General features: G+C 43.0%; 1 protein-coding gene across 2 annotated transcripts in view; it reads right to left on the reverse strand.

The window, feature by feature from the left end:
• LOC140201475 (SAM and SH3 domain-containing protein 1-like) overlaps nucleotides 1–14,679 on the reverse strand; it is a 99,320-nt gene that overhangs the window by 57,196 nt on the left and 27,445 nt on the right. Inside the window, exons 2-6 of one of the 2 annotated variants that reach the window (XM_072265641.1) lie at nucleotides 9,905–10,033; nucleotides 5,569–5,619; nucleotides 5,395–5,444; nucleotides 3,840–3,880; nucleotides 2,428–2,517 (exon numbers count right to left, since the gene is read on the reverse strand). In XM_072265641.1, coding sequence (XP_072121742.1) covers nucleotides 2,428–2,517; nucleotides 3,840–3,880; nucleotides 5,395–5,444; nucleotides 5,569–5,619; nucleotides 9,905–10,033 — 361 coding nt within the window. The remainder of the gene's footprint in view (nucleotides 1–2,427; nucleotides 2,518–3,839; nucleotides 3,881–5,394; nucleotides 5,445–5,568; nucleotides 5,620–9,904; nucleotides 10,034–14,679) is intronic. The other variant, XM_072265643.1, reaches the window with a different exon arrangement.

Raw genomic sequence — 14,679 nt, forward strand, 5'->3', positions numbered from 1 at the left:
CTACAATGAAGGTTGCATTGCCGTGCTGTTGGGGAGCACACAAAAGAACATCAAATGTTTTTATTTGTTGTTGTTTGAGTCTAGTCCAGTGAAACTGGTTAGTCCATATTCTTATTTGTCACTTGTTGTGCTGGGTAGTGTCTATTCATTGTTTACTCCTGACAAGGCCTGAACTGATTCGATATGGCAGTTATTTCCCATGGTTGGGGAGTCTAGGACAAGAGGGCACGACTTCACGATTGAAGGACATCCATTTAGGACAGAGAGGCGGAGAAATTACTTTAGTCAGAGGGTGGTAAATCTGTGGAATTTGCTGCCACGAGTGGCTGTGGAGGCCAAGTCACTGGGTGCATTTAAGGCACAGATAGATAAGTTCTTGATTAGCCAGGGCATCAAAGAGTATGGGGAGAAGGCAGGGGAGTGGGGATGACTGGATCATCCCATGATTGAATGGTGAAGCAGACTCGATGGGCCGAATGGCCTACCTTATCAGACATGGCAGATGGAAGTCAATGTGAGGATGTGCAAGGTCAGTCAGATTGGTCCCATCTAAGTTTTTGTTGGAAATAAAGCTGCAAACCCAGGTTTTGCTGCATATAAATATTAAGGATTACAGATCCAAGGTGGATAAATGAACTTAAGGTATTGATTGTAGACCAAATGAGGGATGAATTATCTGCTCCTGTTCCCATGTTCCTATCAGACTACCTGTTTGCTATTGACAGAACAGAACAACAGCCTATCTCTCGCAGCTCTTCCAAGCTGACAGTCTTCACCGATGCAGAACGGCTTTCCCAATAGGCAGATCCAGAGAGACAGCAAATGACGCTGGTGGATGGAGAAGCCATGGGCCAGAAGGATAGAGCTTCTCAGAAACCCAGTACCCACTCGCCTTCAAAACCAGAACCCCAACCCCCATGCAGGAAAGATGTCAGGCTGGAGGTCGGGGATCACACTTGTTCATACACAATGGAAAATCATCACTCAGCCCTGGTGCTCCCAAAAACCATTTCAATATCTTGCATCACATTAAGTAAGTTGGTCTGTCCGAGGCATTGAAAAGAGGAAGATTCCTGTTTATCAAGACCTGTAACTTCCAACAGACTTGTACAGTACTGTGCAAAAGTCTTAGGCACTGTAGGTTTATCTTGTATATGGTTTCAGATGGTATGGCCTCCACAGAGCCCTAATCTCAACATCACTGAGGCTGTATGGGATTGCCTGGGGAGACAGAAGCAAGTGAACACAAAATACTCAGCAGATGCTGGGGTCAAAGCAACACGCACAACATGCTGGAGGACCTCAGCAGGTCGGGCAGCATCTGTGGAAACAAACAGTCAACGTTTCCGGCTGAGACCCTTCCTCAGGACTGAAATGACTCACAAAGTCCTGACTAAGGGCCTCGGCGCGAAACGCTGACTGTTCGTTTCCACGGATGCTGCCCGACCTGCTGAGTTCCTCCAGCGTGTTGCAGAAGCAAGTGAGACAGCCAAAGTCTGCAGAACAGCTGTGGCAAGTTCTCCAAGATGCTTGGAGCAACCTACCAGCCAACTTTCTGATAAAACTGCATGACAGTGTACCTTAGAGAATTGATGTCGCTTTAAAGGCAAAGGGCGGTAACACCAAATATTGATTTGATTTAGATTTTTACTATTTACAGCCCTTTATAGTAATTTTTTTTATATTTAGAAACTTTCATTTCATTATTTTTCAAAGCATCTTTGCTTTACATTTTTTTTGCAGTGCTGTAACTCCACGTGACACTGGCACTGGCCAACTTTCTTTCCTCTGTCTGTGGTGGTCATGCACTAAAAGCCTATGGCCTAGCCCTGGAACGTGCTTCCTCACCTTTCCTCTCTCCTTTAGCTTCTAACAAAGGTCAGGCAAACTTGACTGACAATGCTCTTGTAAGGCACCTTGTGACATTTGGCTACATTGATGAAGTTATAGAAATGTACAGGGAAAATGAGAGAGCCAATGATAGGACTGAGAGTGAACCCAAAATACAGAAAGCAGCTTCTGTAAGAAACCCAGGAAGGTGAAGTGACCCCTGTCTGTGTACTTAATGAAACGGTGTAGGCACCACTTTGACTTTGCTGTAATGCTTTTCAATAATTGGCAAGTCAACATTTCCCTGGAGGCTATGATTTCCCTCTTCCCATCACATCATTCAATCATACAGCCTATGTTCCCTATCTCTAGTCTGTCACTGTTCAAAGAACCCTTCACAATAAAGTTTAAATTAGTATGACTTATTCTGCTCATTCATATAATATCTTACATCTATGCATGTTGTCTTTAGTTACTGTGATGTCCAGGACAAACCTGGAGAGTAGTGATCTCTCTCAACCCTCGTTCAGTCGATGGTCTTGCCCAACACACAGTTAGCACAAGCTGAAATGAAACCTCCTCCTATTGTATGTTTACCTTTACATAATTCCCGCACTGTGCTCCCTTTCTGCAGTTTCCGAAAACTCTGCCAGAAGGATTTATTTTTCTTTTTCCAGTCAGCACTTCCTGTAAGAGGAAGATAAAATATTAAACAGCAACAACTCCCTTCTCCATTTCAATGAGGAATGATGACAGTTTACTTCAACTGCACTGCCCGAGTTGCTTTAATAACTCTTCAGAGAGTAAAATGTGCTAATTAATTGCTGCTGCACAGTTAACCCTAGTCCTGTGCCCTGAGAATGTTGTCCCATGCTAGTCATGGATCTGTGAGCATTTTGTGATTGAGCAGGCCGCAGGATAAGCAGTCTTCATCAATGTTGTCCAGACCTTAATACCTGATGCTCAGATTCATGAGCTTCAAAAATGGCCGAGACCACGAAGGAAAGCGAAGGAAAACAGGTGGGGAGATCAACTGTCGGAAGTGCGCAAAGGGATATGGATAGGTTTAGTGAATGTAGGAAACAGTGACAGGTGAGTTAAACTGAATCAAAAGTGAAATCACCCCTTTTAGTAGGAAGGATAACAAGACAGAATATAAAGTCCATAAAGTAGGTACCATAGTAAATACAGAAATTAGATGTTTGCATTAGCTCAAGTGGGATAGGTACAAAAATAGGGATCTTGTTTCGACCTTTGGTAAGACTAAACTTGAAGTACTGTGGAGAGTTTTAACAGGTGGGTATTCTCGCCTTTGATTTGACAGTTTCTTTGAATTGGTTTAATGTTTTGAAGTTACAAATCACAACAGTATCGGCCTCTGCCATCACTTTGGATTCATCAGCTGTCTGGAGAGGGGGAGCCTGCCGCATGGGCAACAGCTCGCTCTCCATATCGTACTGCCCCAGCTTGCGTATCACATAGACAGCTGGGAGCAATACCCATACCCATGGCTGACCCCGACCAACGGAAAGCCTTGGACAGTTAAGCAGATGCAGCCAAGCAGAAGCAACTGGATGACAGGCACAAGCATAAAAATACAAAAGTCAATGCTTGCAGAGAAATAGAAATTTATCAATTTACTTATAATCGATCCATCATTGTTTATACCAACGCATTGTTGCACAGTTTCAATGAAGAATCATTGACCCATACAGCATGGAAAGAAGTCTTTGGCTCATAGACTCCACACCAGTCATTAAACTCCCATTTACAATCATCCCACAGATATACACGTGAAAAGATATCATTTATATGGCTGGAAGGAGAATAGCAATAGATAGATAGCCAGAGAAAAGAGATAGTGAGAATGATCGACAATAGATACACAGCCAGGTAGACAGACCCATTAGATAAGATAAATAAATGGATGGATAAAGTTGGCATGTCCAGGATATTTCACCATACCAGTTTAATATTAACCACCCAAACAAAAATAAAATCACACTCACCAACTGACCCATCCTCCAAAGTCGACTTACAAATCAATTGCCTGTTTAAAAGTGAAAAAAATGTTAGAGATGAGAACATTTGCAGGGCTGGAGATGCAAACCAGACAATTTATCAGCACAGTAATGGGTGTGAGGAAAATGTGCAAGTGACTTCAGAAATAATAAAAACCCCAGTTCAACAGTCTCTGCCGAGCAACTCTTTGAATCGAAGACCCTGAGAAACAGGAAGCCATTGACTGAAGGAAGAAAGGAAGAGGCTGAGCTTCAGATCATGTGATTATATATCGTATGTGGATTTAGTCATCCAATCTAAAGTGATTAATTTACAGTACAGTGCAAAATTCAAATATACAAGTTGCCTCAGATTTTCGCATCGTACCGTACTTGTCAACGTGCAGCAGAGAGAGAGTTTGTAAATCTGGTGGGAACTAAGGATGCTGGGAATGGTGAGGGTGGAGCACCATGGGAGGGGTGTGGGACAGGTGGCAGAGAAGGACTACTGGGGCAAGGTGTGGTACAGTGCAGACACAGCCACCCCTGAGACACTGGCCCACGGTCATTTGATTCCAAACAATCAGTTTATTGATTATCGCAGAATGTCTCTCCGTTGCTTCCTGCTCCCTTCCTCTTTCCACAACCATGATTCCCCTCTCCCTGCCCCTTCCCCACTCAGTCCACAATAGAGACCCATATCAGAATCAGGTTTATCATATATGCGATTTTTTTTTGTGCAGTACATAAAATTGCTGCAGTACTGTGCAAAAATCTTTGGCTCCCAAACTATATACATGTGCCTAAGACTTCTGCACAGTACTGTACCAAGGGGAATGATCAGCCTATCAGAACAGTTTCTGCTCGTCAGGTGTTGGGATGAGGGATGTAAGGAAAAGAATCAAGAATGGTAGCTTACATTCAGATACAATATTATGGATAGAGACTTTCAAACTCAGATTGACACACAAACCCTTGACAAAGAGAAACATTTGAGAAATTCCTAATCCCATGTGTGGGAGAAGCAAATCATGTTGTGTCATCTGAATAACACTGCAGCAATTGTGGTTTAGGTTTCTGATTCCAAGAATTCTAGGACTAGTCTTGTGGTTATGGGTTGGGAAAACCCGAAGAAATTTGGCCAGGGGAGGGGGGAGGGGAAGGCTAAAATGTGTAAATCAGAGGATAAATCTTGGGGAATAAACCACAAACAATAGTAATGCCCTTATAAATTAGGTTGTTATTCAGAATATCACACTTTAAGGGAAAAAAGTCAAGTGTCCAAATTTAAAGAGCCCTGTGTTTCAGCATTGGTAAGTAGAGTCCATTATAAATCAGAGTGAGTTTTACAATGGATTTGATAATGAGATATAATTGGATTATTTAACATTGCCTGCCTAATCGGGATGGCTTGACAACCATCACACAGGTTTAAGGGTGGAGACTGTGACACAAACACAGCCATGTTAAGGAAATTAAACACCATTGTAAATGCGCACAGATCCTGGGCTGTTTATCGGAAAGCTACCAATGAAAAGTGTTTCGTGATACAAGCACCACTTACTTCCTTTCACTCTCTGGTGTTGACACTGCACTCCCCAACACACGTGACTCCTGGGAAACAAAATTAAAGTCAGTGACCACTTCAGAAAAAAAAAGAGCTGCTCTGAAGTCAGAGGATGAATTTAACAAATTCCTGGAGAGAATCCAGGAGGATCTGTAGGGAAGTCGTACTCACTCTAGTCTCAGACGGCAGCTGTGGGGAGAGTGGATTGGCAGCCGAACTTCCCTAAAACCAGAACACATGCGGTCTTTGTAACTCATTGAACGTGGCAGTTTTCAATCCAAAAATATCAAAGCCAAAAATCAAGTGAAAAAACTAGGGTAGAATCAGTGGAGCTACTACATCCTGTTTATCAAGAGAAACAAAACAAGTCTGAAAGACTTAATTATAGAGATGGGATTTCTCAAAATAAGAGAGCAAAGATATTTCATGACTGGTTTTGAGAAGAGTAGAATTTCAGTGCGGATTTGAACCCTAAAGCCGATTCCTCAAGGCCATGACTATAGCAATGGTATTTAAAATCACTGGCTCCAAACCAGGCTCTACCAATGCCACCCACAATCTAAATCAAGAATATCCAGCATGAAGCTCACTTGAGCCATTTGGGCCCCAAACAATTCATGGTTCAATTCAGCCTCTCTTGAACTTCCCTCTTCAAGATTTGTCAGCTGTTCCTTCTTTTCCCTGTTCACCGCGTGCTTTTCATACCTCCCCTCTGGTGCTCCCACAACAGTCACTTCAACCATATTTTTCTAATTGTTTAGGTAAAGCAGTAGCTTCCAAATTCTCCACTGGATTCCTGAGTGACTGTGATAATAGACCCTGGTTATGCACTTCCCATGAGTGGAAACATTCCTTCTGTAATCAAAATGCTTCATAATTTAATCCCTCGGACTAAGTGCAAAGTACATGCGCATTTTTTGAACAATGATTTCCCAAAGGGCTTCCAAAGCCAATTAATTACTTTTAAAGAGCTTGGACGTTTCAATCAGGAAACATTGCATCTCATTTATGCAAAACACATTCTCATAAACAACAATGATCAGATAATCTATTTTAGTGGCGCTAATTGAGGAAAATATTAGCTAATACACAAGTTAAGGCCTCCCTAGTCATCTGAACTAGTCCCAGGGATCTTACATGAGACTCTGGATTAGCACCATCAGAAAACTGACACCCCATCAAAGTGGAATTTAGTCATAGTGAGTCAACAAACTGGTCTGAAATATATCTTGACCCTCCCTGTGCCTCTGTGGATCAGCATACTCCATTCTGTTGTGAATCGTAAAGCACCAGGTGACTGTGCTGCAGGGTGACTGATATCAGTAACGACGATGTGGCATGAAGAGAGTGGCAGCTGGGATTCAATACGATAAACAAAGTTACAGGAAACAGGAAACGTGTGCAGCGATCAAAAATCCACAGGGGAAGATGGAAGAGGAAAGGGACGGGGGCGTGATTCCTGCACAACTAATCACAGCTTCTGCTGTGTTTGGATTCTGAATTGACTTTGTCCACATTGGACCAGATGGCAAATATTTTTGGACCGTCTCACTTTCACCTCTGGGTCAGCAGCTTGCTGGTTCAACTCACGCTTCAGAGACTTGATCGCAAGGTCTCATCAGACAATGCGAGATCTGTACCCATGACCAACGACCTCTTGCTGCTTCCGCACTGATCATTACCCACTCACACCAGCTCTATACTTTTATCCACTGCACATTCTCACCATCTTCTGGACTTCACCACTCTCCTACGCACCCGGTGGCAACGCACAGGGGCCAAGTAACCTACCAGCCTGACGCTGGAGGAACCTGGATGAAACCCACACGGTCAGAAAGAGAACACGCAAGCTCCACAGAAACAGCAGCGGAGATCATGACTAAAGACAGCTGGAACTGTCAGGCAGCAGTTCTTTTATTTGTACCATTATGCTGTTATTCTGCTTTATGGACCAGGAAGGGACCTACAGCACATTTGCAGAGGGCAATGCAATCGGCACTTCAAAATGCAAAGTGTTAGCGGTGTGGGACAGACATGTGAAATCGAACCTATTGCTCCCCATTGTCTGACGTACTTCATGTACAACCCGTTACCATTAACGCTGCTGCTGTTTAGGGCAGCAGTGAAGGTTCTCCATCTCTGTATCATTGCACACAGATACAGAAGGTTTCTTCACTGCTGTTCCTGCAGCAATTTTTTTCACCAGTCAGGGTTGTTCGCGCTCAAAGACTGACAGACAACTAATGTGCAAATGAAAATAACAATAATAATAATAATTAATAAATAATACCGGATGAACAAGGGAGAGAGGATTGGAACAAGCCCAGATGTAACAAAGGTAAGGATGAGTGGCTGAGCTGCACAGCAGTTGAGACAAGGCACAGCCAGTGATACTGGAGGTGTACGACAGGAAACTCATCTCGGGGTTCAATGCCTAATCAAACTTCCGATCACTGCTTCAGTTTCCCGCAAGGGGAGTGGAACCAGAGTCTAAGGAATGAAGGTTGTGACCAGCACTGAAGACAGTGGTTTAATTTTTCCCCATTGGAGGAAAACTCCTGCTCATTTTGAAGTGTCAAAAAAAAAAGCAAACTGAAGAACGTGGAGAGGTCCAGAGGAGAGGCAGTGAGATAGAGCTGAGGGGTCATCAGGGAAACTGGCTTTGGATGACTCTGCCAGCGGTTGGCTTGTCCATGAGAAACCAGAGCAGGCTATGACTGGATGCCTGGAAATGGAACTAGAGAGGACAATCCTAGGCAGCTGGAGAGACACTGGCCCATCAATTCAAACTGCCAACAGGTTGAAAAGAGAAAGATGGGGATGCTGCCTTTAGATAAGACATAATTTGTAATGCTGAATGCAGATCTATCTACATTGTGACAGAGGAGACTCGTGTTTTTACTTGATGGAGGAAGGTAAAAGAAGTGTGGCTAATCATATCACTCATTAATTATTAGATCCTGTAGAAACTGGACAGAATTGTCGTTTACATTGCATCCTCCCTTCCTCTTCCTAATCCAGCTCTCTGGATTCCTGTGCTGATGGTGAGAAGAGGGGACGCGGCTCTTTCAATCCATGTTCAGCCTCGTCAGGTGAAGAAAGGTTTGGCAAGTGGCTTTGAGAAACTGAAAGCTGGCATAAGCTTGGCTTTGTGCAGTGATCTGCATCGTAATCACGTGTCATGCGCGCAGCCGCTAGCTGTAAGGTGCCGCCATGCCAAACGCCGAACCAGCATGGAGCCTCCATATCAGACGGTGATGCAAACAATCAGAATGCTCTCCACGGAACTGCTCGAAACTTTGGTGACACCAAACCTCCTCACTTGCTCTAGTGTTGTTGTGCTTATTTTGTTGTTTACTTCTGTACAAATGCAAGTTCCGCACATATTAGGTTAATTTAAAATTACATCAAAATATGTATGTTAGTTAATTTTCATGGCATTTATACCTTGTGCATGTATGCCTATAACAATAAACTTGAAAATGACTTGCCTTATCAGTATTCTAGACCAGACAACTTTCACCTTCGGCTTAAGAGTAAAAGTTTCTGTTGCTTTTCTTTTTGGCACAGGCATTAAGAAGTGATATATCTGGTGAATATAAAAGTCCCCATGGCATTAAACAAAGAAGTAGCCTGACACCAATCAAAAATGGTCGATGGATTAAACACCTTACTGCTCTTTCTGATACCTGGCAATACCGATGTATCCTTTAGAATGGAACTCACCTCCTACAAGGTACATACAGAAACTTGGTGCCACCAATGCAAGGCTCCAAGGTCTTGCAATCTCAGAGTGATCTAAGTCCTGCTGCCACTAGATCCTCTGTAACAACACTACAAATAATTTAAGGATGTATTGTTCAAAAAGGCCACATGAGTGGTATTGATACTTAGTACATAGGACGTACTACCTTGATGTCACTACAATTGTATAGACTTGACAATGCTATAACTGAGTAGACTGTATAACACTAACAAATATCAAGAAGGCAATGCATTCTTTTGTATTTCTTGTTTATATCTTTATGAATAATATTTATTTTTGGTTTAAAAACAAACCTCATCTGTTCAAGGACACCAAAAGGATCTGTACAAATCATTTCAGGCTTCCTTTCCAAATCAAAATACAATGTGTAGCACAGATGAGTCATATTTCTAACAGGAAACTTGGTAGATGAAATACTTGAGACTGTAAGAATGTTTAACTCCAGAGAACTAATTTGTTCTATTACCTTCGTTGTCTTGGTGTACTGGCTGGAATGTCTCTCAAACACCATTATAGATAGATTATCTGGCAATTTACTTAATTACCATTTATGGAAATTTTTTTTAAAAAAACAGTACACCGTATTCCCTCCTTTACAAAAGTGACTAGATCTCCATAACACTTCATTAGCTCAAGATTATTTTGAAATTACCTGAAGTCATAAAGTTATCGTATGAGCCCAAGCCTTACTTTTCAATGAAAACACACAGGTTTGTCCTCAAGGCAGGCAGAGGTTCTTACCAGCTCCAGATCCTCTGAAACACTACACCGGTAAAGCTCTTCCATCTGCTCAGTGCTGTCGCTGAGGCAAGTGTTGTAGTATTCTGTGTACTGCTGAGCCAGGTCATCAATGTGTCCCAGTGATCCATCCTTTATTGGCGGGGGAGAAAGGGAGAAAGTAATCAGAACTCAGTATCCAACAGCCCAGCAGGAAACACAAAGTAACTTGCCAAGTCCCAGGATACTCCAATCAATTTACACAACTACAATAATGTGGCACATTCAGAAATTTGATACTGCACAACTGGCTACTTCAGAGACTTTTGGGTGATTTTCAAAAATTAATACCTCAACACACTTTTATTTATTTGCCCCCAAATGTTACAATAAATTTCCCACTAAAACTGGCAAGTTTCAAGGGAGCACAGGAACAAGCAAGGCTCTGGGAAGCTCGGTGTCCTGGTGAGTTGGGACAAGAACATTAGTTGGCTGAGTCAGATGCCAAACCATTAGGACTCAGGAATATTTGGGTAATGGCTTTTTGAACACAAACAACAGGAATTCTGCAGATGCTGGAAATTTAAGCAACACACATCAAAGTTGCTGGTGAACACAGCAGGCCAAGTAGAATCTCTTGGAAGAGGTACAGTCGACGTTTCAGGCCAAGACCCTTCGAGACCCGTTAGTCCTGACGAAGGGTCTCGGCCTGAAACGTTGACTGTACCTCTTCCTAGAGATGTTGCCTGGCCTGCTGCGTTCACCAGCAACTTTGATGTGTGTTGCAATGGCTTTTTGAAGTTTATTGTAGTTACAGCAAAACGCACTTAGTGAAAATTTCTTGTTTTCAAATAAGGTCTCTGCTGACATTTATGTTCACCTCCATGTCAGAAGGATATGATTTCAGTTGCCATTTCCAAGATGAATGCAGTATGGAGGCAGAATTGTACTGTAGGAAATTGTGCTGACTTCAAAGGCATTTGATTGTCAAATGCTCTCTTTGAAAAAAGTGTCTGGATCAATCACTTAGTGGCACGAAGACCAGAAACTTGAGATAAGACCATCAGAAAATGAAGACGACCCTTTATCCTGCTGCAATATTCATCCTCCCTCAGGGTGAAAGCAGAGCTGAGGATTTCCCATTTTTAATTTTTTTTCCCCTAGTACTGTTGCTGTCAAGCCCTCCAGTAATTTTGAGCATTTCAATGAGATAGTCTCTTGCGCTTCTGAAATTCACAGAACTTAGCCTCAGCCAATTCAAATCTTGAAAGCCCTCAGAATAAATCTGATAAAACTTCTTTTTTAAGTTCTCAGTCAACTCAATGCATCCTTGAGCAAGAGAGTGAAACCAGCCACAGCACTCCAGCTGTAATCAAAACCCTCTAGACTGAATTTAAACTTCCTTCAATTAAAAGTTAACATGACATCAGCTTTTTTGTTGTTGTTCCCCCCCCCCCAACATCTTGTCAATAAACACGCAAATACCTGAATACAATCATTCACGGGATGGACGTGTCCCCGAGGACACTGATCCCAAATTGATCCCATTGCCTTGAGTTACTGCTGAGTGGGGTGTCCCGTATTGTGACCCAGCAGGAATAAGGATGATATTTTCCCACATGGATGAACGCTGAAGGTGGTGGTACTCCCACTACCCCTGCCGACCTTGTGCTTCTAGGTGTCAGGAGTTGTGGTTTGAGTCGCTGGGCTGCCACCTTGCTACGGCACACCTCATGGACTGCACACACCACAGCCACGGGGCAGCAGAGAAGAAAAGATGAAACCAATGTCTATCAAGTGGTCCTTTGTGATTTTCTTTCCTCTCTGAGGGTTGCTGCAGCTGATCTCATCCAGGCAAGTGGAATATACACTCAGTGTAAGTATCTCCTGAACCTAATAAAGTGGCCACTGACTGTACGTTCACGGTCTTCAGCTGCTGAAGTTCATTCACTTCAAGGTTTGACATGGTGTGCATTCAGAGATGCTCTTCTGCAACCCCCTGTTGTAACACATGGTTATTTAAGTTTTTGTCTCCTTCCGGTCAGCTTGAACCAGTCTGGTCTTTCTCCTCTGACCTCTCTCATTAACAAGAGCTACTGATCTCGGGATGTGTTTTTTTTTGCTCTCTGTAAACTCTAGAGACTTCTGCACATGAAAATCCCAGGAGACCTGCAGTTTTTGAGATACTCAAATCACCCTCTATGGCACCAACAATCATTCCACAGTTAAAAAGTCACATTTCTTCCTCATTTTGATGTTTGGTCTGAAGAGCAACTGAACCCCTAGTCCATGTCTGCATGCTTTTGTGCACTGAGTTGCTGCCACATGATTGGCTGATTAGATATTTACATTAATGTACAGGTGTACCCAGTAAAGTAACCATATCACCGCATTCACCAAAGCAACATCAGGAGGTGGAGTCAGCTCTCTCAAACGAGAATAACAACTTCCCATCTCTCACCCTAGAAGAATTAAAGGATGAAGTATCACAGCTAAAATCCAACAAAGCCGCTGGCATAGATGGGATTTTTAATGAATTCCTTAAACATCTTGGACCTAAAGCACTCCACTGGCTTCTGTCCCTTTTTAACGGTTGCCTAAGATCATTAAAGATACCTAAAAATTGGAGAAGAGCCAAAGTTGTTGCTCTCCTAAAACCCAATAAAGACCCCAACATTCCTAAAAGTTACAGACCTATTTCCTTGCTCTGCACCCTCTATAAACTCTACGAGAGACTCATACTGAAAAGAATATCCCCCTTAGTCGAAGATCTTCCAACACCAGACCAAGCTGGGTTCAGGCTCTTGCTGCAGTCAAGTCCTGAACTTAACCCAGTATATTGAGGATGGCTTTGAAATTCGACAAATTACAGGGGCAGTATTTGTTGACTTAACAGCAGCATACGACACTGTGAATCACAGAGGCCTTCTACTGAAATTATCTAAAATGTTAAAGAACGAAACCACAGTCAAAGTAATAAGAAGCCTCCTAGAAAATCACAGATTTTATGTAGAAATGAATGAAATTAAAACTAGGTGGCATCCACAAAAGAACGGACTACCACAGGGATCAGTCCTGGCACCTCTACTATTTAATGTCTACACAAACGACCAACCAACCTTTCCTAACACATGCAGGTTTATCTATGCAGACGACCTATGCATAGCAACACAAGTTAACTCCTTCCAAGAAGTTGAAGTACGACTTACAGCAGTCCTCGAAGCAATGAAGCAGTATTATGAAAAATGATCTCTGAACCCAAATCCATCAAAAACTCAAGTGTGTGCATTCCACCTGAGGAATCGGGAAGCAGCTTGGAAACTCAAGATCTTCTGGTGTGGGAAGGAGCTCGAACACCATCCGACTCCAATTTACCTGGGCGTGACATTTGCTCTCATTTGCCACCCACATCCAAAAACTCCTGAGGGAAAATTGGCTCTTGCAATTCTCTCTTGAAAAATTAGCAGGCACGAAATGGGGAGCTAATGCTCACACACTTAGATCAACTGCCCTAGCACTCTGCTATGCACCTGCAGAATACTGTGCGCCTGTGTGGGGCAGATCAGCCCACGCAAAGAAAATCGACCCGTTGCTTAGCGAAGCCTGCCGAATAACCACGGGCACACTGAGCCCCACACTCACTAACATCATTTACAGACTTGCAGGCATTGCTCCCCCAGAGATCCGAAGACACACTACAACAAAAATTGAAAAAGGTAAACAGAACTCGGATCCACGGCACCCACTACATCATCATGTGCCAGTTTCCAACGGCCTAAAATTGAGGAAAAGCTTTGCTACAGTGGAGGAACTACCGCACGGAACATCCCCCCAAACATACAGGATTGACCTTTGGCAACAAACAGAAGCTAGAACCCCAACAATACAGTGCAAGACCCCATAGAAATGTTACCAGACGGGGCACTGCTTGACAGACAGAAGTGGTGCACTCTCAATAGAGCAAGAGCGGGAGTTTGTAGGACAGGAGACAATATGGTGAAGTGGGGTTTAAAGACCAGTGAATCCTGTGAGTGTGGCGAAAGGGTGCAGAACATTGAACACGTTCTGTGCAACTGCCCACTCTCACCTGATTTAGCTGACACTGACCTACTCAACGTCAACCAAACAACACTAGAGTGGCTGGCTGGCTGATGTGACAAGCTATGATGATGACCACATTCTTGACTTGTTCTCTGGGCAATGAACACAGTTCATAGTCTTGTAAACAATGGAGAACTCTCCCATGATCCCTACAGTGTATATATTTCACATCGCTGCTTCAGAAAGTTAACTATTTCTATCAGCAGGGTCATTCTCAACCTACTGAGTATGGGACAGAAAACACTGAACAACTGGAAACATCTGTGGAGGGGAGAACTATTCAGGTCCAAGACTCTGTATCAGAAATGGAAAAGAAAGAAAACAAGCTTGTATTAACTTGCAGGGAAAGGGTGGAAGGAATGGACAGGGAAGAGGACAGGATGAAATTAGAGTTGCCATGGAGATAAATTACAACGGTCAATGGGATGATGCATTAATCAAGGCATTAGGAGACAGTGAAAATGAACAAAAGCTATGAAATGAGGGCAGGTCAAGGGTGAGAATAAAAAGAACTTGCAAAATGTCGGGCTGGAGAATGTGCTTGGGTCAGTTGGTGACAGTGCAGGCAGCAAAGCTGAGGGAACTCTTGTCCTTTTCTGACCGAAACGGAGATGATCTGAAGTTGATTACAGTTCACCAACATATACATACACCTGGCTGATCTCATTTTCATCTTGAACATCTTGAATCCCATTCAC

This window comes from Mobula birostris, chromosome 8, assembly GCF_030028105.1.
Source record: "Mobula birostris isolate sMobBir1 chromosome 8, sMobBir1.hap1, whole genome shotgun sequence".
Lineage (NCBI taxonomy): Eukaryota > Metazoa > Chordata > Chondrichthyes > Myliobatiformes > Myliobatidae > Mobula > Mobula birostris.